A 20,583-nucleotide genomic window follows, 5' to 3' on the forward strand; every position below is an offset into this window, starting at 1 on the left:
CTCCCTACCTGTGTGTGTCCCCCTCCTGGCTCGCTGTGAGCCACTATCAATGACAGGGTTTTATCTCCCACTCTCAGTAGCCCAAGAGCCCAGCACAGGGGTTAGCTTGCAGGATGTGGTCAGTGAAGGGCCTTGTCCAGCACACATTGGACCCTGGAGATATAAGAGTCAAAAGCCAGGGCCCCTGAGCCCAGTAAATTCCTCATTCGAAGCTGAGGAATGCAGCGGACTTCTGAGGTTCTAGCCTGTCCAGCATGCTTTTCCTGGTAACTTTAGAAAACAGCTGATCCATCACCCTTAGGCCATGTGACTGGGGGTGGTTGCTCCCCATCCTGGTTCCAGAGATAAGCTATGTGATACCAGTTGGCCAATCACTGCCTTCCATTCCTCTGGCCAATGAGTAGTGGGGAATGGGCATACAATTAAAGCCATCTGTTGTGGCTTTTGCTGTCAGGAGAGTCATCCCTCTCCACTGGGTAGCTAAGCTAGTGGTGTGGGGGCCTGGAGCTGCCAAGGGCTGTCTTTGAAAACAGAGGAAAGCAGCAGGGAGGTGGAGCGAGGCTGAGTTCTAAGACATCACCTGAGCTCCTGGATCTAGACATTCCTGAAGCAGGCTCTATGCCTGGACTTGTCCGTTAGAAGAGTCAGTGTATCCCCTTTTGTGCTGAAGCAGGCCTCAGCTTTCTGTCATCTACAACCAAATGAGTCTTGATGGACATAGAGCTAGACTAATGACAAGGAAATGTTGGGACAGTGAAGTGTGGGTTTGATGTAGGGAGCAGAGGAGGCTTCAGGAGCAGACAGGAGGCATCCAGCTAGGCTGGGAGCTCTGAAATCTCCCAGTAAGGTCATGCCTCAGGTTGAGTAGCAGTGAGCTAAGGGGAGTGGGTAGGGGAGGTGAGGGAGCAGCTGCCCTTCAGAAATGGAAATCCCAGTGGAACCGGCTTCAGCACAAAGGGGACCTTTCAGTTCGTCTAATGGGTAAGTGCTAGGATAGGTTCCGCTTCAGGAATGACTGGATCTAGGAGCTTAAACAATGTCTTACAAATCCCCTTTAACGGATGAACTGTAAGTTCTACCTGTCAGTCTAGGTTCTGACCAATATGTCAAGGCATCTGCCTTAAAGATCCTCCCAGTTAAGTTGGGCAAGGAGACATGAGTTTGTTCAATAAGTGTTTTTACTGAGGCCCTGTGATGAGCCAGCCCCTCCCTACCAAGGTAGATATTAGCCCCAGGGGGCATCAGCTTTTGGATGTCAGATGCCAAGGCCAGTGAAGGAGACACAGCAGAGTGTGACAAACTCCCACCTGAGGGCTGGGTGTGGCATTGGAGTTGCGGGCAGCAGAATGCCTCTGTGTGTGCATGTATGTGTGTACACGTGTGTGTGCACATGTGTGCCTATGTGCACATTGAAGGAAGGACACAGCTCTTGTTCCACAATCACCCTGCCCGGCTGATCACCACCTCCCTCTATCCCCCTCTATCTTCCTCCCACCATGCCCCACCAAATCCCTCCACTACCCACCCCACCCCGTGGTTCGGGAAATGTTGCAGAGCCCATAGCCCTTCTAGGGGAACTTAGCCCCTAGCGGGGTGGTCAGGTCTGGTAAATAACAAGTTGACATGGTTTGGCTGCGTCCCCACCCAAATCTCATCTTGAATTGTAGCTCCCATAATTCCCGTGTGTTGCGGGAGGGACCCAACAGGAGGTAATTGAATCATGGGGATGGTTTCCATCATACTGTTCCGGTGGTAGTGAAGTCAGTCTCATGAGATCTTACGGTTTGATAAGGGAAACCCCTTTCACTTGGTTCTCATTCTCTATCTTGTCTGCTGCCATGTAAGATGTGCCTTTTGCCTTCCACCTTGATTGTGAGGCCTCCCCAGTCATGTGGAACTGTGAGTCTATTAAACTTCTTTTTCCTTATAAATTACCCCGTCTTGGGTATATCTTTATCAGCAGCGTCAAAATGGGCTAATCCACAAGCACTCTCTGCTGATTGGCTAGAAGAAGTCACCTGACCCATGGGTCAGCCAATGACTTCCAGCAGTGCCTGGGGACCAGGGGTGGGGGTGGGAAAGAATTTTCAGTTTGGGAGTTCAGCTGAAAATTCCTGAGAGATCAAGGCTGAGGAGAGAAGATTCTAGAAAGGTCGGGTGATAAGGAGGTCAGGTGGCCACGATGGGCCTTGAGGAAGTCAGACCTCAAGTGAGAAGAGAGTGGGGCAGTGTTTCAATTGGCTCAGGCTGCTATAATAAAATGCCTCACCCCGGGCAATTTATAAACAGAAATTTATTGCTTACAGTTTCAGGGTCTGGGAAGGCCAAGATCAAGGTTCCAGCAGAGTCAGTGTCTGACGAGGGGTTGGTCTCGGCTTTAACGATGGCACTTTGTTACTGCATCCTCACATGGCGGACAGGCAAGCGGGACTAACAGACCCCCTCAAACCCTTTCATGAGAGCGCTAATCCCACTCGCCCTCTTGACTCCATCCCCTCCAAAAGGTCACACCTCTTCATACCACTGCACTGGGGATTAAGGTTTTTTTTTTGTTTTTTGTTTTGAGATGGAGTCTCACTCTGTCACCAAGGCTGGAGTGAGTGCAGTGGCGCTGTCTCAGCACACTGCAACCTCTGCCTCCTGAGCTCGGCCTCCCCGGCCTCTGGAGCAGCTGGGACCACAGAAACGCACCACCATGCCTGGCTATGTTTTTGTATTTTTGGTAGAGACAGGGTTTCACCATGTTACCCAGGCTGGTCTTGAACTCCTGAGCTCAAGTGATCCACCTACCTCAGCCTCCCAAAGTGCTGGGATTACAGTCGTGAGCCACTGCGCCCAGTTGGGATTATGTGTTGATATGAATTTTGTTGGGACTCAAACATTCAAACCACAGCAAGTAGCCATGATGGAAGGTAACTCAAGGCAGGTGCCCCGAGCCCAGGAAAGAATGGAGAGAGAGGCCTGGGCCAGGCTAGGCTACCGAGCCCCACTCCCATCTACCCACCTCCTCTTGGCACACCAAGGGTTCCCCAAAGCAACTCCCTGTCATCTGCTCCTGGCCATCAAAAGACCTGGCCCAAACTCATCCCCACGCCAGGTCCATCCCCCAAAACTGACTCATGCAGGTTATGTCTGGAAGCAAGCAGGACAAACAAGACACTTAAGGAATGCAGAGAGCAGCAGGCTAGTGTCCCTAGCATGCACCCACCCCCACGTGTCCAAGCCCCACGTGAGGCTGTGCACGAAATCCCACCTCCCCACCAGCTCCCCTAGTGTGAGGCTTCATCCACATAGTCGCTGCCTTCTGCAGCTTTGTGACTCCTGTTTCCAAGAGTCATAGCTTCCAGCTTGGGGGTGAGCTTCGAGGAGTTTCGAGTGATGGGCTGACCAATGTCTTGAGGAAAGTGACTTCTGGATTGTGTGTCTGTGGGATGAGGACCTGGGGAAGAGAAGATGGGGGGTCAGCTTCATGGGCACGTGGCCTGGGCGTTTCCACAGGGACCCACTCTTGGAAGGATCTCAAGCTCAGCTTGAGCCTTTGTTGTTACTGTCTAGATTTGTACTAAGTCTTGAACAGGGAGCCCCACCTTTTCACTGTGCATTGGGCCCCCAGATCATGTAGCCAGTCCTGTCCTAGTTTCACAGCAGTGAAATGGAGGAGCAGAAATGATACCAGAAAGCCCCCATCCCAGGGCTCTCCCAGTCCTCCCAGGGGCCCCAAAGGATGGCTCTCCATGCCCTGCACTGACAGTCTCTGATCAGCAATTTCCTCAAACAAAACAAAACAAAACAAAACAAAACAAAAACATTCCAGGCCTTACACCTCTCAGGATAAGGTCCTGCCTGCCACTCAAGGAGGAAGTGACAGGCAGACCTCATTTTATCGCACTTTGCCTTGTTGTACTTTGGTTTATTACACTGCATAGATATTGCATTTGTTTTTCACGAGTTGAAGGTCTGTGGCACCCTGCATGGAGCGAGTCTATCAGTGCCAATTTTTCCAGCAGCATATGCTCACTTCCTGTCTCTGTGTCGTATTTTGGTAATCCTCAAAATATTTCACACTTTTTCATTTTGATTATATGTGTTATGGTGGTCTGTGATTGGTGGTCTTTGATGTTGTTATTGTAATTGCTTTGCTTTGGGGTGCCACAAATATCACCTGTATAAGATGATGAAGTTAATTAATAAATCTATGTGTTCTGACCTGTCACTGCTCAGCCGTCTCCTCCTCTCTCTCCCTCTCCTCAGGCCTCCCTATTCCGTGAGACGCAACAATATTGCAATTAGGAAAATTCATAACCCTACAATGGGCCAGGTGCCATGGCTCATGCCTGGAATCCCAACACTTTGGGAGGCCGAGGCGGGCGAATCACCTGAGGTTGGGAGTTCGAGACCAGCCTGACCAACATGAAGAAACTTGTCTCTACTAAAAATACAAAATTAGCCGGGTGTGGTGGTGCAGGCCTGTAATCTCAGCTACCCAGGAGGCTGAGGTAAAAGAATCGCTTGAACCTGGGAGGTGGAGGTTGCAGTAAGCCAAGATTGCGCCATTGCACTCCAGCCTAGACAACAAGAGTGAAACTCCATCTCAATAAAATAAAAATAAAAAAGAACCCCAAATGGCGTCTATGTGCTAAAGTGAAAGGAAGAGTTGCATGTTTCTCACTTTAAATCAAAAGCTAGAAATGATTAAGCTTGGTGAGAGAGGCAGGTCCAAAGCTAAGACAAGTTGAAAGCTAGGTCAAAAGTTAATCAAATTGTGAAGGCAGAGGAAAAGTTCTTGAAGGACATTAAAAGTGCTACTTCAGCAAACACATGAGTGATGAGAAAGTGAACCAGCCTTGCAGCTGGTGTGGAGAAAGTTTTAGTGGTCTGGATGGAGGATTGACCAGCCACAATAGTCTCTGAAGCCTATACCTCATCCAGGGCAAGGCCCTTGCTCTATTCAATTCTAAAGTCTGAGAGAAGTGAGGAAGCTGCAGAAGAAAAGTTGGAAGTAAGCAGAGGTTGGTTCATGAGGTTTAAGGAAAGAAGCCATCCCCATAACGTGAAAGTACAAGGTGAGGCAGCACGTGCTAATGGAGAAGCTGCAGCAGGTTACCCGGAAGCTCTAGCTAAGATCATTGATGAGCACGACTGCATGACAGAGCAGGTTCTCAATGTAGACGAAACAGCCTTCTATTGAGAAAAGATATCATCTAGAACTTTCATAGCTTGAGAGGAGATGTCAATGCCTGACTTCAAAGCTTCAAAGGGGCAGGCTCTCTTGTTGGGGACTAATGCAGCTGGTGACTTTCAGCTGAAGCCTTTCCTCAGTTACCATTTTGGAAATTCTAGGGCCCTTAAGAACGATGCTAAATCGACTCTGCCTGTGTTCTGTGAATGAAGCAACAAAGCTAGATGACAGCACCTCTGTTTATAGCATGGTTTACTGAATATTTTAAGCCTAGCATTGAGACTTACTGCTCAGAAAAAATATTCCTTTGAACATTTTACTGCTCATCGTCCATACCACAGGAGCTGGGTGTTCAGGATCCTGGGCTAAAGGCCAAAAAAAAAAAAGGTTTTTTTTTGTTTTTTTTTTTTGTTTTTTTCCTGCTCATTGACAATGCACCTGTTCATCCAAGGGCTCTGATGGAGATGTAAAAAAGAGTTAATGTTGTTTTCATGCCTGCTAGCACAGCATCCATTCTGCAGCCCACGGATTAAGGAGTAACTTCAACATTCACTTCTTATTCTTCAATAAATACATTTTACAAAGGCATAAGTGCAATACAGAGTGATTCCTCAGATGGATCTGGGCAAAGTAAATTGAAAATTGTCTGGAAAAAATCATCAATCTAAATGCCATTAAGAACACTTGTGATTCACGGGAGAAGGTCAAAATATCAACATTCACAGGAGTCTGGAAGAAGTTGATTCCAACTTTCATGAATGACTTTGAGGGGTTCAAGACTTCAGTGAAGACAGCAACTGCAGATGTGGTGGAAATAGGAGGAAAACTCGAATTAGAAATGGAATATGAAGATGGGACCGAATTGCCGCAATCTCATGAGAAAGCTTGAACAGATGAGTTGCTTCTTACGGATGAGCAAAGAAAGTGGTTTCTTGAGATGGAATCTATTCCTGGTGAAGATACTGCGAACATTGTTGAAATGACAACAAAGGATTTAGACTGTTATATAAACCTAGTTGGTAAAGCAGCAGCAGGGTTGGGCTTGGTTCCAATTTTGAAAGAAGTTCTAGTATGAGTAAAATGCCATCAAACAGCATTGCATGCTACAGAGAAAGCTTTCGTGAAAGGGAGAGTCCATTGCTGCAGCGGACTTCATTGTTGGACTTCATTTTAAGAAATTGCCACAGCTGCCTCAACCTTCAGTAACTGCCACCCTGATCAGTCAGCAGCCATCAACATCGAGGCAAGACCTCCACCAGCATAGAGAAGATGACTGGCAGAAGACAGATGATGTTTAGCACTTTTAGCAATAAGGTATTTTCACATTAAGGTATATACATTGTTTTTTAGATACAATGTGATTGAGTGCATACCTAATAGACTACAGCCTCGTGTGACTATAACTTGTATGTGCACTGGGAAATCAAACATTTGCATGACTTGCTTTATTGGGGTGGTCTGGAGCTGACCCATAATATCTCTGAGCTATGCCTATAGATGTCTCTTGGCGACAAAGAGAGGTGGGTGGGTCAGGACAAGGGGTAAGAATGTCATCAGCTCCTCTGCTGGAACCTCAGAGAAGAATGTCAGGATGTGGCAGGACAAATTTGGGCGTGTGGTCATTTTTTAACAACACAGAGCTGTGTTCTTTCCAGAAAAAGGAGTCTTCAGTGGTCTGGCTTGAGACCCACAGGGTTCTGCAGACGGCCTGTGCTGTGGGGTCCTAAGCCAGGTGGGGGATGGAGGACTGGTGGCACACGCCCTCCTGGGGGTGCCCAGTGGCCTTGGAGGTTTCTGAGACTCCCTTTGCTGCTGGAAGGGAGTCCGTGCTCCCAGATGCTCATGGCCTGTGCTCCTGGCCTGTGCTCCTGGCCCCCGTTCCGCAGGTGTCACATGGGGCTCCCAGGGGTCCTGGAGGGAGAGTTTGAAGGCAAGGCACGTGGGGCCAGGGTCTCCTCAGTGTGCCGGGACAGCAAGGACATGGCCCTTGGGGTGAGGAGACCCTCTGGACTTCCAGGACATGCGTCCCCTGGGCCTTCAGGCACTGGAAGGTGGATGCTGGCCAATCCTCCAGATTCTGTGAATCCACGTTTTCTACCCACTGGTGGGATTGGGTGTGACCCCTTATTCCAGATCCCAAAAGGGTAGGAGTGCAAATCCTCCTAATTCTTTCTTCATATGGGAGGCATAAATCTCATCCTGCCCCTCTCCTGCTTAAGGCCCCCATGGCTCCCAGTTGCCTTAGCATCAACTGCCGCCTGGAGCTAGACCCTGGCTCTGCTCTCCACACTCAGGTCACCCTCAGACCCCTGTGGGTTCCTGTACTGTCGTGTCCTCACCTCCAGGCCATTGTCCACACTGTTCCACCCACCAGGTACACCTGCCCTGTATGGATCCACCTTGTATGGACCTGCCCTACTCTCCAGCTGCCCCTACCCCAGGCCCCGAGCTCCCTTCTGCAGAGTTGGGATCCTCGGGCTCTGCAACCAGCCTGTGCAGCTTCCAGGGGCAGAACTGTGGCTGGGAAGGTGAACCGCGCTGGTGTCCCCTCTCCCCTCTTCCTGTTGGCAGTGGAGCCCCTCCCCTCAGTCTCTGCTGAGCTTAGGCTGCCTCGACACAGGCGGCACTTCCCAGATCCCCCGTGGCTAAGTGCTGGCCCTCGGAACAGCGCAGATGCGGTGGGTGGGCTTGGTCAAAGACAACAGCGGCTCTCTGTACCTGTCTTGCCCCTCTGCTTGCTGGTGCCAAGTTCAACCCCACAGATGAGGATAGAGCCCCAGGGACAACTCATCCCTGAGGGAAAAGAATCCCTGGTCTGCTACCCTCACCCAGACATGAGACCTGGGCTTCGAGCAGGCGGGGCCACCATGTGTGGCGTCTCCGCTGCGGCAAGTCAGCCTGTGCCCTGATGCAGAACCTTATTTGCATGGCAACCCAGCACCTTTCTGGGCCCAAAACAATCATGACAGCAATAACACTCCTATCTCCTGAATGCTGGCAGGGCTGGTGCAGGGCTGAGCTCTGCCTTCAGATTTTATCTCAGCCTTGCAACCACTGTAGGGGTTGCTTCAGGCTATTCTTACCATCCCACTTTCCAGCTAAGGAGACAGAGGCTCCCGGGTGAAGTGACTTGGGTGGGCCCCTCCACTAGGCGGACGGAGCCTCGAGCTCTGACTGTAGAGCTGCTGCTCCTCGCTATGGGTGAGCATTGCCTCCAGACTCTGGGAAACCAGAGATTAGCAAATGATTGATGAGAATGAATGAATGAATGAGTGGAAGGTGGGGAGAGAAAGAGAACACACAGGGGTCCACTCGGTACCCCAGCTCACCTGCGTCCTCCCTTGGCTGCCTGTCTCCAGACCCTGCGACTCCTCCTGGGCCAGCCACCCCTGGGCTGATAGACATTTTGTTGCTGTTGCCGATGGTGGCATCCTCGAGAAAGCATGATTTCATGTAGATTCTCTGGGCGGCATCCCCCTTGGGGTGAGTTCTTGGACTGGGCATTCTTGCTTCAAACAAAGCTTCTGGGCCGGCAGCAGTGGCAGAGACTGTGGGTCAAAGGGAGACAGGCCTGGAGCCAGGAGCAGCTGGATAGTGGCCCGGAGCCCTGACCCCCAGACTGACTCACCCTCCTCCCCAGACCTCCCACCAGCGGCCCACACCATCCCAGGCGCACAGCCTGTGCCTGCCCACCACACCTCCACACGTGCTGTTGGGCTGCCTGGGAAGCGTCTTTCCACCAGCTGGTGGGTCTGCCCCACTGATCCTGCCCAGCTGATCTGGACGCCAGTGTCTTCTGGGATTCAGCTCCTCTCTCCTCTGCTGCCTGCTTCCCACTGCACTGGAACACTGGCCCCCACTTTTGGTTGAAATCTTATGGGGGCTCCCAGCCTGGCCCCAGCCCCTGTCATCTGGCTCTGCCCTTTCCCACCCAAACTTCTGAAGAACCATCCACACTGAGTCTCACCTCCTCCACTCCCCAGACCCCTTCTGCTCCCTGGTTCCCAGAAACCACCCCCGCAAGGTCACCACGACCCCTCTCGCTGAACCCCACAGATGCTTCCCTGGGCTCGCCAGCCTGGCCGCTCTCTGGTGACTCCTTTCCCGGGGCCTCTGCTTTCCTCCTCCCTCTCTGGCTTCCCTGCTGGTTCTTCTCCCCCAGCCCATCTCTGCATTCCCACTGCGGGGGAGGCCTTTGCCCGGGGCCCTCTGGTCACTGCAGCCACAGCACCTAGTAGGGCACCTGTCTTCCAACCTCCCTAAACACCATTCCAGTATCAAACCATCACCCTACTCCAGCTGGCCCAGCCTCTGCTTCTCTGCCCATTTTACAAATGGGGAAACTGAGGTTTCCTGCAGTGGGTTGTAGGGGATGGGGATCCAGAGGGCTAGCTTTATTTTATTTATTTATTTATTGAGATGGAGTCTCACTCTGTCACTCAGACTGGAGTGCAGTGGTGCGATCTCCGTTCACTGCAACCTCTGCCTCCCAGGTTGAAGCAATACTCCTACCTCAGCCTTCTGAGTGGCTGGGATTGCAGGCACATGTCACCATGCCCAGTACTTTTTTTTTTTTTTTTTTTTTTTGGTATTTTTGGTAGAGACATGGTTTCACCATATTGGTCAGGTTGGTCTCGAACTCCTCACCTCAGGTGATCCACCCACTTTGGCTTCCCAAAGTGCTAAGATTACAGGTGGGAGCCACTGTGTCCAGCCTAGAGTGCTAGCTTTAAAAACCCCACCTGCTCTGCTCTGGTTCAGCTGCCTGGTGGAAGGAAAGGAATTTCCCATCATGCTTCTCTGCCCACAAAGATTCTGGCTCCAGTTCCTTCCAGTGAGGACCCACGGGGTGACAGGGGTGGGTCTGGCCTCTAGATCCCCAGTTACCTGGAGGGCTGCCAGGGGGGCTGTGGGCAGGGCCCTCGGACAGCACGCCGTGAAGCCTCATCTCATTGCTGTGTCCCAGCTGCACCCGTCTGAGCATGGACCGCTCCATGTGGATGTCCTGGGGCCCCCAGGGATCATTCAGGGTCCCCTGAGTTGAGGAATGACCTGGTGCCATTGAAGGGAGGTGGCGGGGACCAGTAGAACCTGGCAGGGGACAGTGGCACAGCCTCACCAGAGATTACTGCAGGCTTCTTCCCCCTCCTCACCACCACCCACAGTCCTGTCCTCTGAATTCTTCCTAGACACCATCAAACTGGGGGCCAAAGACTTCAGGCTCTGGCTTAGACAGCAAGAGTACCTGGCAGAATAGCTCATTTTGGGGCTCCCTGGGTTCTCAGGACTGGGGCTGGTGCCTGGATGTTGCAGGGACACTCACAAACCCAAACAATGAGCTCCTCGTTCTGATTCTGTCATTCCCGAGCCTTCTGATCTCATAGAGACAAAGTCTCCTTTGGTGCTAACACCAAAGGCTCAGAGCCTCCTGCAGTGTTTTAACTGCCAGGGACAATTTATTTTTATGGTGATTTTAATGGTTTTCATTTAAAATAATACTATAAAATTGTTTTAAAATAAAATTTTAAAAATGTGCACTACTCAACATTAATTAAATAATCAGACATGAGTATGGCCAGAATCGGGAATGTGGGGCTCAGAGGATTAAAGCTGGGGAAACTATGATCTAGATTCTAGAACAAAGTTCCTAGTTTCACAATTGGGGAAACTGAGGCTGACAGAGGGGAAAGGTTCTCCCAAGGTTACAGGGAGTGTCCCGACTTTGGGGCTGAAGCTGTCACTCACAGGTGACAAGGCTGGGCTGACAGGTGGCTCTGTTCCCTCTTGCCACAGTGCCCAGCACAGGGTAAGGGCTCAAAGTGCAACACCGCATTTCATCCAAACCAGGATGGCACAGGTGGTGAGATGCACCCCAGTTTCCAGCCTGTTAAAATGTGGGGGAAAGTTGCGTGTCTCAGAACAAATACTGTGCTATGATCACCTCCCCTGTGGCATTCCCCGGAGGGAGAGGAAATTGAGTCGTTTCTCATGAAAAACACCGGACCCCATTGAAAATGAGGCACAAGGTCAGGTGCAACACAGAGCTACCCCATCTTAATTTTAAAATTTTATTAAAAAATAAAAATAAAATTAAATTTTAAAATGACGTAGAAGGTATCAGAATACAGGGAAATCAGGAGAGCTTTGATCCGGGCGTCCTCATTCTCAGGACGGCCACAAAGGTGGACTGTGGGGATCTGGAAGCAACCCTTTCCCCTTGGAGGGCTGAATTCCCCCATTCCCCATCCCTACCCTTTGCCCCCACCCAGTGGATCAGGTGGCCTCCCACCGAGGTCCCCTCCCCGGGCTCTCTCGGGTAACTCACCATCCTCCCTGGAGGCTGTGTGTCTTGTAATGATGTTCCCGTGTCCAATCTGGATGGCTTCGGAGTTTGCAATGGAAATCCGGCCATTCGGTCCATTCTGGCAGATCATGTTGATTGGATTGTGCTGGTAAATAATTGAGGCCGACTCTGCTCTTCTTCCAGAACCTTCTGCAAAATAATATTCAACTCTATCCCTTCGCCCCTCTCTATGGGTCAGGGGTTCCCAATACCAGTGGGCAGCACCAAATTCTCCTGGGGAGCTTGTTAAAATACCCTGGGCGTTCCGAGTCAGTAGGGCCAAGTGGGAGGCCAGAGCTGAGTGTTTAACAGACACCCCAGGTACCTCAGAGGGAGCCTCGCTTGAAAATAGCCCTGTGAGTCACCCTACCTGTGTCCTTTGCTGCCCCCATGGCTGGGCCGCCATGATTGCTGGCTGGGAGGACTGCAGGGGCCCCACACTGCTCTCCCTGGGGGGCAGCCACAGCCCGGACCCCCGAGCACCTGCACCATTGCCCTTCTCCCTTGAGTAGTGGCCGAGAGACAGCAGCCCATTGGACAGATCAGTTGTGCTTCGCACCCATGACATTTTAGATATTTGAATTTGTCACTCGTGTTTAAAATCTGGTGACTGTCATGCATTATTCCTTCCTTATAGCAGCCCTAGGATGCTGAGACCCCCTCGGACACCCATCGTGAGTAGCAGAGTCGCCCTATGGCGGTCGAGGCAGGCACCTGCCCAGACTGTGTGGGGCCCATCACCACCCTCTGGGGTCTCGGCTCCTGTGCCTTTGTGGGCCCTTCCCCCATACACAAATATTTAAATTACATTGTATGTCAAGGATAACCCAGGCCGGATTTTTAAATTAAATTTAATTTAATTTAATTTTCTTTTGAGACAGAGTTTCACTTTTGTTGCCCAGGCTGGAGTGCAGTGGTGTGATCTCAGCTCACTGCAACCTCTGCCTCCCAGGTTCAAGCTATTCTCCTACCTCAGCCTCCCGAGTAGCTGGGATTACAGGCGCCGGCCACCAGGCCTGGCTAATTTTTGTATTTTTAGTAGAGACAGGGGGTTGCCATGTTGGCCAGGCTGACCTCAGGTGATCCGCCTGCCTCAGCCTCCCAAAGTGCTAGGATTACCGGCATGAGCGACCACGCCTGGTCCATTTTTAGATATTCATTATTATTATAGTATTCATTTCTTCTGATTTTAAATGAAATTAAAATTAAAACATTTTCAAGGACCCCTAAGAGTGCCATGGGCCTGTTGGATCTTGGCCCTGCGCCTATTAGATCTCACAGGGAAGACGACCCTGGGGCTCCACCCAGTAGGGGTCTGAGCCTAGTCTTGCCTTCTCTTCTGCCAACTTTAAAACCCCAACTTGGGCAAAGTGCTCAAAGAAAACTATTCCCAAACCCAGACTGATACCTGCACCTCAGAGCTGAGAACATTGGGAATGGGCCACCTCCATCCCATTCGCTGGCCTTCTGCAACTGCAGCCCTTGGGCCACGACTCCAGGAAGCTGTTCCTGGTTAATCCTGCCAGCACACCCCTTCCTCCTGGAAGCCCTTGCAGTGAACTGTCAGTGGGACCTCCAGAAGCTTCTGGCAGTTTCTGGTGAGCTTCTCAGCAGAGCACCCAGCAAAGACCAAGCGCTAGTGTCATGGTTTCCCTCTGCAGCCCAGGTGCAGGCAGCTGGGGGCCTACCTGGGCGGTAAATCGTCCACACTTTGGACTGCTCATCCACGTCCAGAAGGTGCCTGCTCTTCATCCTGTACAAGTCTGGGTTCACATCTTTTGCTGTCCTCATTCCCAGTGCCTGGGCGATGACCAGGGCCCTCTGGGGACCATTGTCTTTGAGAAACCTGTAGATGTCTTCCTCTGGGAGGCAGGACGGCCACGTGGTTAGAGAGGAGTCCTAGAATTTGCATCTGCCTCACCCACCGCTTTCTAGCTGTGTGGCCCTGGACCCAGCCCCTCGAGGCCTGGTTTCCTCATCTGTAAAATGGGCACCACGATAACGGGGTCATGATGACGCACCGCAGAGGTGCCCTGAGGATGGGGGATGTGCACGCAGTGCTCTGCCCTGGGCCTGGCACATGGTGGGTGCATGGTGAGGGTCAGCTATTGTCTGACTGGAGAAATCACTGCTCGACATTCAGATTCTCCCGCTGTCAGGGCTGGGTCTTGGCTCTGAACACTGTTTGGGAGCCACCTGGTGGGTGGGACAGGGCCCCTGAACACTGGTGAGATCTCGTACCCTCAAGGAGGGCCTGGGGTTCCTGAGGAGTGGGATCCTGTGTCCCGGGAGCTGAAGGGGCATGCAATGACTTACCCCGCTGTTGGCTGAACTGAGGGCTAGGGGTCTCTGGAACTGTAGCTACACATTGCTGGGGCCTCTCGGCTGGAGAAAGAAAGACGGGTCAGAGGGGTGGGGGACAGAAAACAGCACCAGGGCTCCACCCCACAAAGGTGGGCAGCACCCTAGGGTGAGCTGCAACGCCGGTAGTTGCAAACTCAGACTCCAGAGTTAAACACACTTGACATCAAGTCCTGCCTGTGCCCTGGCAGCTGCGGCTTCCTGCTGGTTTACTTCTCCGGGGCTCAACCTCCTTTGCCTCCTGGGGTTGTGTGAGGGCTGGGTGAACCCTGAAACAGTGCCCAGCTAATCTTAAGTGCATGACAAATGGCAGCTCTTTCTGGCTGTGGGCTGTAAAGCTAGAAAAGGGGGGCTGGTGGGACTGAGTGTGTTCTGTGATTAGGACCATCATGTCATTGCTGTTTCCATCATGATGATTTTCTGTTATAATTGTTAGTGTTCCGCTGAGTACTTTCTGTGTGCAGGGCTGGGCTGAGCCTGATGCAAGGCCTTCTCTCAGCAACCCCTACCAAGCAGCCCTGCTGTCAGCTCCATCAACCAGAAAAAGAAACCAAGGCACAGAGATGAAACCCGTGAGCTCCCAAGTGGCAGAACTCAGATTCGAACCCAGGCTCAAATCTATGCTTGTCCATTGCCAGGATGGTCCCTGCCTGGTCAGACCCACCTCCCCAGGGTGGCAGTTACCAGGGCTGGACAGGGCCAGCTCTGCAGGACCCTCGCCTCCAGGACCAGTCCCGCCCAAGCGCCAGGTGGCGGGGGCTGTGAGGGAGACTTTCAGCTCCTTTAGCATTCGGTAGAGGACTTGGTTGAGCTCCCTCTTGGGTGCTTGGCATTCCTTCACCAGCTGGGCAAGCTTCACTGGGGAGCCAGCCTCTGTCAGCACCTGCAGGATCCTCTGTTCAAGGTGGCCTGGGGGAGTGAGCGGGGGACAGAGATAGGGACTGAGTCTCCCGGGTCCCCACAGATGAGCCCAGGCTGGAGGCTCCAAGAGGCACGTGAGGCCCCTTTTTGAGAGGTGTCCAGGGCAGAGGAGAGGGCAAAGACCCCAGCAGATACCCCCTAAGAGCAGCAGAGCAGCTGCCCCTGCCCAGAGAGAGGCATGCAGGCTGATCAGAAATGGCCTGGCAGCCAGAGGAGGTGCCGCCTCGCCTGTGCCCTCCCCGGGTGTGGGTGCCAGGGGGCAGTGGGGTTCCTCAGCTCTCAGGTGTCCTCAGGGCAGAGAGGAGTAGAGGGCAGAAGGACGGAGCCAGAGGGAGGCAGGGGGACCTGGGAGCACAAAGGCAAGTCCTGCCTGGGTGTACCTGATGCCCATTGCCATCCTCCCTGGGAATCAATCGCCTCTTCTCAGCTCACCATCCTTCCATGGTGCCACTATCCATCGAAGCCAGAAACCGACCAGACATCAGAAACAGACCTTTCCCCCAGTGCCCAGTCGTGGAGCCCTGGAAATGCCATTCTTGGATTTTCTGGAATTGCCCCACTCCTCTCTTCTGCCGGCACCACCCGCTTCCTCACCACCATCTCCTGGGTGCAGCAATAGGCTCCCGGTTGGCCCACCAGCTCCAGTCGGGTACCCTCCAGATCTGGCTCTGCCGACCACCCAGCTTGACCTGCACCTGCTCCCAACTTCCCTCCAAGTGCTGGCCTGTTTGTGCTCCCTTTAGCCCCACTCACCCCAGCCCCTTTGCACACACTGTTCCGGCTGCCAGGAACACCCTTCCCCCACATCCCAACCTGTATGATGTCTACTCAACCTCCAGCCTCCTCACATGCCACTTCCTTGGGGAAGCCTGTCCCTGTGTTCCAGAGTGGCTGGGATCTGCTTGTGTGTGGGTCCCCTCGTGTCCCCTGCTGTACTTGCGTGGCTCACTGTTGTACCGTCAGCATGTAGCACAGTGCTGGGCACACAGGACGTGCTCAGGAAATGGCAGTTGAATGTATGAGTGACTGAGTGAATGAATGAATGAATGAATGGGACCAGGAGTGGTGGCTCACACTTGTAATCCTAGCATGTCAGGAGGCTGAGATTGGAGGACCCCTAGAGGCCAAGAGTTCTAGACCAGCCTGGGCAACATAGTGAGACCCCCATCTCTACAAAAACAGAAAAAAAATCAGGTAGGTATGATGGCACGTGCCTGTAGTTCCAGATGCTCAAGAGGCTGAAATGGGAGGATCGCTTGAGTCTAGGAGGTTGCAGCTGCAGTGAGCTATGAATGCACCGCTGTACTCCAGCCTGGGCAACAGAGCAAGACCCCATCTCTGGAAAAAAAAAAAAGGACTGAGTAAGTGAGTGTCTGTCTCTAGGGACAGACATTTACTCAGTAGACCCAGGCAGCTCCTCCTTGGCCAGTTGGCAGGTGCTGCTGTTTCCTGGCCTGAGTTTAATGAGCCCTAAGCAGGACCCCAAGAGATTCAAGGAGGAATTCTCCAAATGGCCCCTGCTCCTCCTGAGGCAGCTCTTAAAAATCAAAACCATTAGCTCAAACAATGATTAAAAAATCAAAGCCAGCCACTGCCCAGAGATGAGGCTGGGGCAGACACAGGGTACAGGCAGCACCTGCAGCCAGCAGCCTGGGAGAGCCACGGTGGGGGGGGGGCCCACCTGTCACCAGAAGGTTCTGCTTCAAGGAACCCGAGGGCAGTGCGTGGGAGAGCTCTTCTGGGAAAGACCCGAGTTCCCCTTCCAGGACAGTGACTCAGTCCTTGTCATCTGGGCTTTCTTCCTGTTCAGAGGATTCTCTAGGGTTGCCCAGGGATCTTCGGTCGCAGCACTTGTAGGGGAGGGAAAAATCAGTTTGTGCCTCGCCCTGATGGCTACAATGCTGACAGGCTACCGTGTGCAGGTGAAGAGAAATGAGAAGACCTGGGAATTCCCACTCCTGCGCCTACCAAACTCCCCCACCGGCAGCCAGCAGCATCCCCGTGCACCTGACTTCACACCTGGCTTCGCCTTGTCTCTCGGAGTTTTTTGTTGTTGAGACAGAGATTCACTCTTGTTGCCCAGTCTGCAGCTGCAGTGGCGCGATCTCGGCTCACCACAACCTCCACCTCCTGGGTTCAAGCAGTTCTCCTGCCTCAGCCTCTTAAGTAGCTGGGATTACAGACACGCACCGGGTTCAAGCAATTCTCCTGCCTCAGCCTCTCAAGTAGCTGGGATGACAGGCACGCACCACTACACCCGGCTAATTTTTGTATTTTTAGTAGAGACAGGGTTTCCCTTTGTTGGCCAGGCTGGTGTCGAACTCCTGACCTTAGGTGATCCCCCCAACTTGGCCCCCCAAAATGCTGGGATTACAGGCGTGAGCCACTGTGCCCGGCTGCAGAGTTTTGATTCTGGAAGGCTGACCCTAGGGAGCCACCACCTCTGCTCCACAGATCCAAGAGGAGATGGGGGTCAGAGGTGTGGATGCAGGACAAGCCCGGGTGCTGGGCTAGACTCGACCGCTAAGTCCCAGGCTCCTATGTCTGAAAATGGAAAATTGTAAAATGGAGCAGGTGTAGGCAGCAATTTGGTCACAAAAGGAAAATCAACTGGGGAGGAAGACAAGGAAAGCCAGCGAGGGCTGAGTCCGGAACCTCTGTCAGCACCTGTGAGTCCCCGAAGAGGAAGCACCACAGGAACTCGGTGGCCAGCGCGGCTCCTGGCCACACCCTGACATTAGCCCACCAGGGGCACAGTCTGGGTTGGTTTTTTAAAATTTTGATGGCTGATTTCCTGGGTTTGAGCTCCTAGCCCTGACAACTACTAGCTATGTGACCTCCCCCCGGCTTCAGGTTCCCCTTCTGTGAAATGGAGACAATAATAACTACTTCAAAGATTGCGGTGAGGATTAAAAACAAAACAAACCCATCCCCCAAACTGCAAAACCACACTTCACCTACAGTCCACAGCGCTTCGTGGAGACCCTAGAGAACAGCAATTGCTTGATACACTATTGGCTTTCATTGCAGCTCTTCCAGGAATAAAATGAATGAAATGTTAGTTGAGGAAAGAATGCAACAACAAGGAACAAGGGCATACATGTACCTCATCAAAGCAAACTGCTTTGTTCTCGATATGACTGTGACATGGGTGTTCAAACGCTAGCACCAGTGCTCACCAGCTGTGCTACCCCGAGAGTGTCATTTCACCTCTCAGGGCCTCAGTTATCTATAAAATGGGAATGACATGGCACTTGTCCCTGCAGGCCATTGAGAAATGCTTGCGAAGCTTGTTTTGAGGTGCCCAGGGCATAGTCAGCTGTCGAACGACAGCTTTCTACTTTTCTTTTTTTTTTTCTTGAGACGAAGTCTTACTCTTATCACCCAGGCTGGAGTGCAATGGCGCCATCTCAGCTCACTACAACCTCCACCTCCCGGGTTCAAGCGATTCTCCAGTCTCAGCCTTCTGAGTAGCTGGAATCACAGGCATGCACCACCATGCCTGGTTCATTTTTGTATTTTTAGTAGAGACGGGGTTTCACCACGTTGGCCAGGCTAGTCTCAAACTCCTGAGCTTAACCAGTCCACCTACCTTGCCTCTCAAAGTGCTGGGATTACTGGCGTGGGCCACCATGCCCAGTTGGTCTACTATTCTTTAGGATACCGGTATTGTCATCATGATCTGGGCCAAGCACAACAGGAAGAAAGAGAAGTGGAAATCTCACCCCGGGAGCCACCGCTGGTCCTTGGAAGGAAGGAGTACTGTACCTTCTCTGCCCGGGTCAGCAGGAGCCTGGGCCATGCTCACAGCAGCTGCAAGGAGCCGGGGAGACTTGGCAGGTGGTGCAGGCTTCTGCACTGTGGCCTTGAGAGGGTGGGCTAGATCAAGGCTGGGGCTTAAGTGGCCAAGCCTGGTGCTTCTTGCAGCTCTGAACCCGCAAGGGAAGGGACGCCAACTTCCACCGGGCGGGTGTCAGCTGCTTACAGTCCGGAAATAGATGCCTAGCCAGCCCGGCCAGATTAGGTTTCAGGAGAAAAAGAAAATGAAACTTCACTGTGTGTCTTTTGAAAGAAAGACAATTGGAAGCTGGGTGGATGAGCAAGACAGAGTTGGGGCCCTGACTTGATGTTGACAGGGAGGAGCTGTAAACTTGGCAAGACCAGAGCATCCTCTGAAGAGGCCTTTGAGACAGAGGACTTCCCTCACCTTCCCAGTTCCAGACACAGCCCACCTGGACCTCCACATTTTTATTTTCTGAATCAGCATCAGAGAATTAAAAAAAAAAAAAAAAAAAAAGAGCATGCACCATCTGGAGGGGGGATGTCAGGGCGTGGCATCACTCTGATGATGTCAGGAGCTGGGGCTGGTTTCCCGGTTTCTGTGTTTTTGTTTGTTTTTGAGGCAGGGTTTCTGTCATCCAGGCTGGAGTGCAGTGGCGTGACCATGGCTCACGGCGGCCTCGACCTCCCGGACTCCAGCGATCCGCCCACCTCTCAGCCTCCTTAGTAGCTGGGACCACAGGCCTAAACCACCCTTCCCGGCAAATTTTTGTATTTTCTGTAGAGATGGGGTTTCATCATGTTGCAGGCTGGTCTCAAACTCCTGGGCTCAAGCGATCTGCCTGCCTTGGCCTCCCACAGTGCTGGGATTCCAGGCGTGAGCCCCCACACCCGGCCCCCCTGGTTCCTGTGGTGCTTCCTCCCCGGGGACTCACAGGTGCTACAGAGGCACCATCCCCAGCTCTCAGTGGCTTTTCTTGTCTTCTACCCAGTTTATTTCCCTTGCTCACACTAGGGGCAGAACATTTAGGTGGGTGAGTGCCCTGAGATTGTTCTTGTATGTATCCATGTGAGTGTCTTTAATGAACACCTACTATGTGCTTTCCAATCGCAAGTGCTCCTCCAACCCATCTACAGGGTAGGGGCCAGTTCTGACTTCTTCTCAGGGGGGAAACTGAGGCTAGAAAGGCAAGATCACTTGTCCAAGTCCACACAGAGTCCATGGCAGAGCTTGTCCTGTCCATTCCCCAGTTGTGTTTCCTGATCTGTAACACCTAGAAGTCATTGGTGAATCACCCTTAGTGCACAGATGGCATGGAGTTCCCAGCCTCATCATAAAACTGGCTTATTAATTCCAGAGTCAGATGCCTGGGGTCAGCATCTGAGAACCGGCAGCTGAGTGGTTCGGAATGCAAGCCTGCGATCAGCATGTTTGGGTCCAAACCTGGCTCTGCCATTTACCAGCTGCGTGACCTTGGACAAATTATTTAACCCCTCTGTGCCTCAGTTTCCCCATGTGTAAAAGGACTTAAAGGACCTAGCTCGTGGGGTCGAGGTGAGGACTTAAGGGGCTAATCCAGTTCAGCTCTCGGGCTAGAGCCCCAGAGCCATCCGTAGTCATGGGCACCGTGGTCACCCTCACAGGAATGCTTCTGGGAGAGGACCCATTGCTCACACAACATTCTCAAAAGGTCCAGTGACCCCAGAAAAACTCAGAGCCACTGTTCTCTTCCAGACCACAGAAGGGGGAACTGAGGCCCACAGAGGTGAATGCTGTGTGTAAGGCCTCCCAGCTCTTGGTAGCCAATGGGGTCGAGAGCTCAGCCCTGAAAGTCCCTGGACTTGGGGTCTGTGTCTCATCTGCAGAGGGCTGGGAGGGCTAGAGACGTCTGCGCTCCTTGCAGACCCCATTTATGCATAAGGAGCAGCTTAGCAGCAGATACAAATGGAAAGGGGTCTGGAGGTTTATCTTGAAGCTATCTGTCTTTGCAGAGCGAGC

At 52.4% G+C, this 20,583-nt stretch overlaps 1 protein-coding gene and 1 long non-coding RNA gene across 11 annotated transcripts; both read right to left on the bottom strand.

Moving 5' to 3' along the window:
* Positions 1 to 2,274: 2,274 nt before the first annotated feature.
* ZBP1 (Z-DNA binding protein 1) lies at positions 2,275 to 18,758 on the bottom strand. 10 transcript variants are annotated; one of them, XM_005569430.5, is made up of 8 exons: positions 18,573 to 18,758; positions 14,568 to 14,792; positions 13,839 to 13,907; positions 13,211 to 13,384; positions 11,505 to 11,672; positions 10,067 to 10,270; positions 8,509 to 8,727; positions 2,275 to 3,439 (listed from the first exon to the last, which is right to left on the bottom strand). In XM_005569430.5, exons 1-8 carry the CDS (start codon positions 18,604 to 18,606, stop codon positions 3,270 to 3,272), a joined length of 1,263 nt encoding a protein of 420 aa, XP_005569487.3. In that variant the 5' UTR covers positions 18,607 to 18,758; the 3' UTR covers positions 2,275 to 3,269. The 10 variants fall into 10 exon arrangements, with proteins under 10 accessions (XP_005569487.3, XP_073861690.1, XP_065379411.1 ...); XM_074005589.1 differs by lacking the exon at positions 18,573 to 18,758 and adding an exon at positions 15,185 to 15,323; XM_045363179.3 differs by lacking the exon at positions 2,275 to 3,439 and adding an exon at positions 4,257 to 5,976.
* Positions 16,007 to 16,974, bottom strand: LOC141407944 (uncharacterized). The gene is made up of 3 exons (XR_012419571.1): positions 16,824 to 16,974; positions 16,486 to 16,654; positions 16,007 to 16,142 (listed from the first exon to the last, which is right to left on the bottom strand). It is a non-coding gene; the product is annotated as an uncharacterized lncRNA (long non-coding RNA).
* Positions 18,759 to 20,583: the final 1,825 nt, after the last annotated feature.

This window comes from Macaca fascicularis, chromosome 10 (assembly GCF_037993035.2).
Source record: "Macaca fascicularis isolate 582-1 chromosome 10, T2T-MFA8v1.1".
In the NCBI taxonomy this organism is placed as follows: Eukaryota; Metazoa; Chordata; class Mammalia; order Primates; family Cercopithecidae; genus Macaca; species Macaca fascicularis.

What these genes read in the sequence shown, in the direction of transcription:
- ZBP1 (XM_045363179.3), bottom strand. Translation starts at nt 18,606, where the DNA reads ATGGCCCAGGCTCCTGCTGACCCGGGCAGAGAAG. An exon ending in TCAGTTCAGCCAACAGCGGG is followed by an intron (nt 13,385 to 13,838) that starts GTAAGTCATTGC and finishes CCTGCCTCCCAG; the next exon opens with AGGAAGACATCTACAGGTTT. An exon ending in GTGGACGATTTACCGCCCAG is followed by an intron (nt 11,673 to 13,210) that starts GTAGGCCCCCAG and finishes ATTATTTTGCAG; the next exon opens with AAGGTTCTGGAAGAAGAGCA.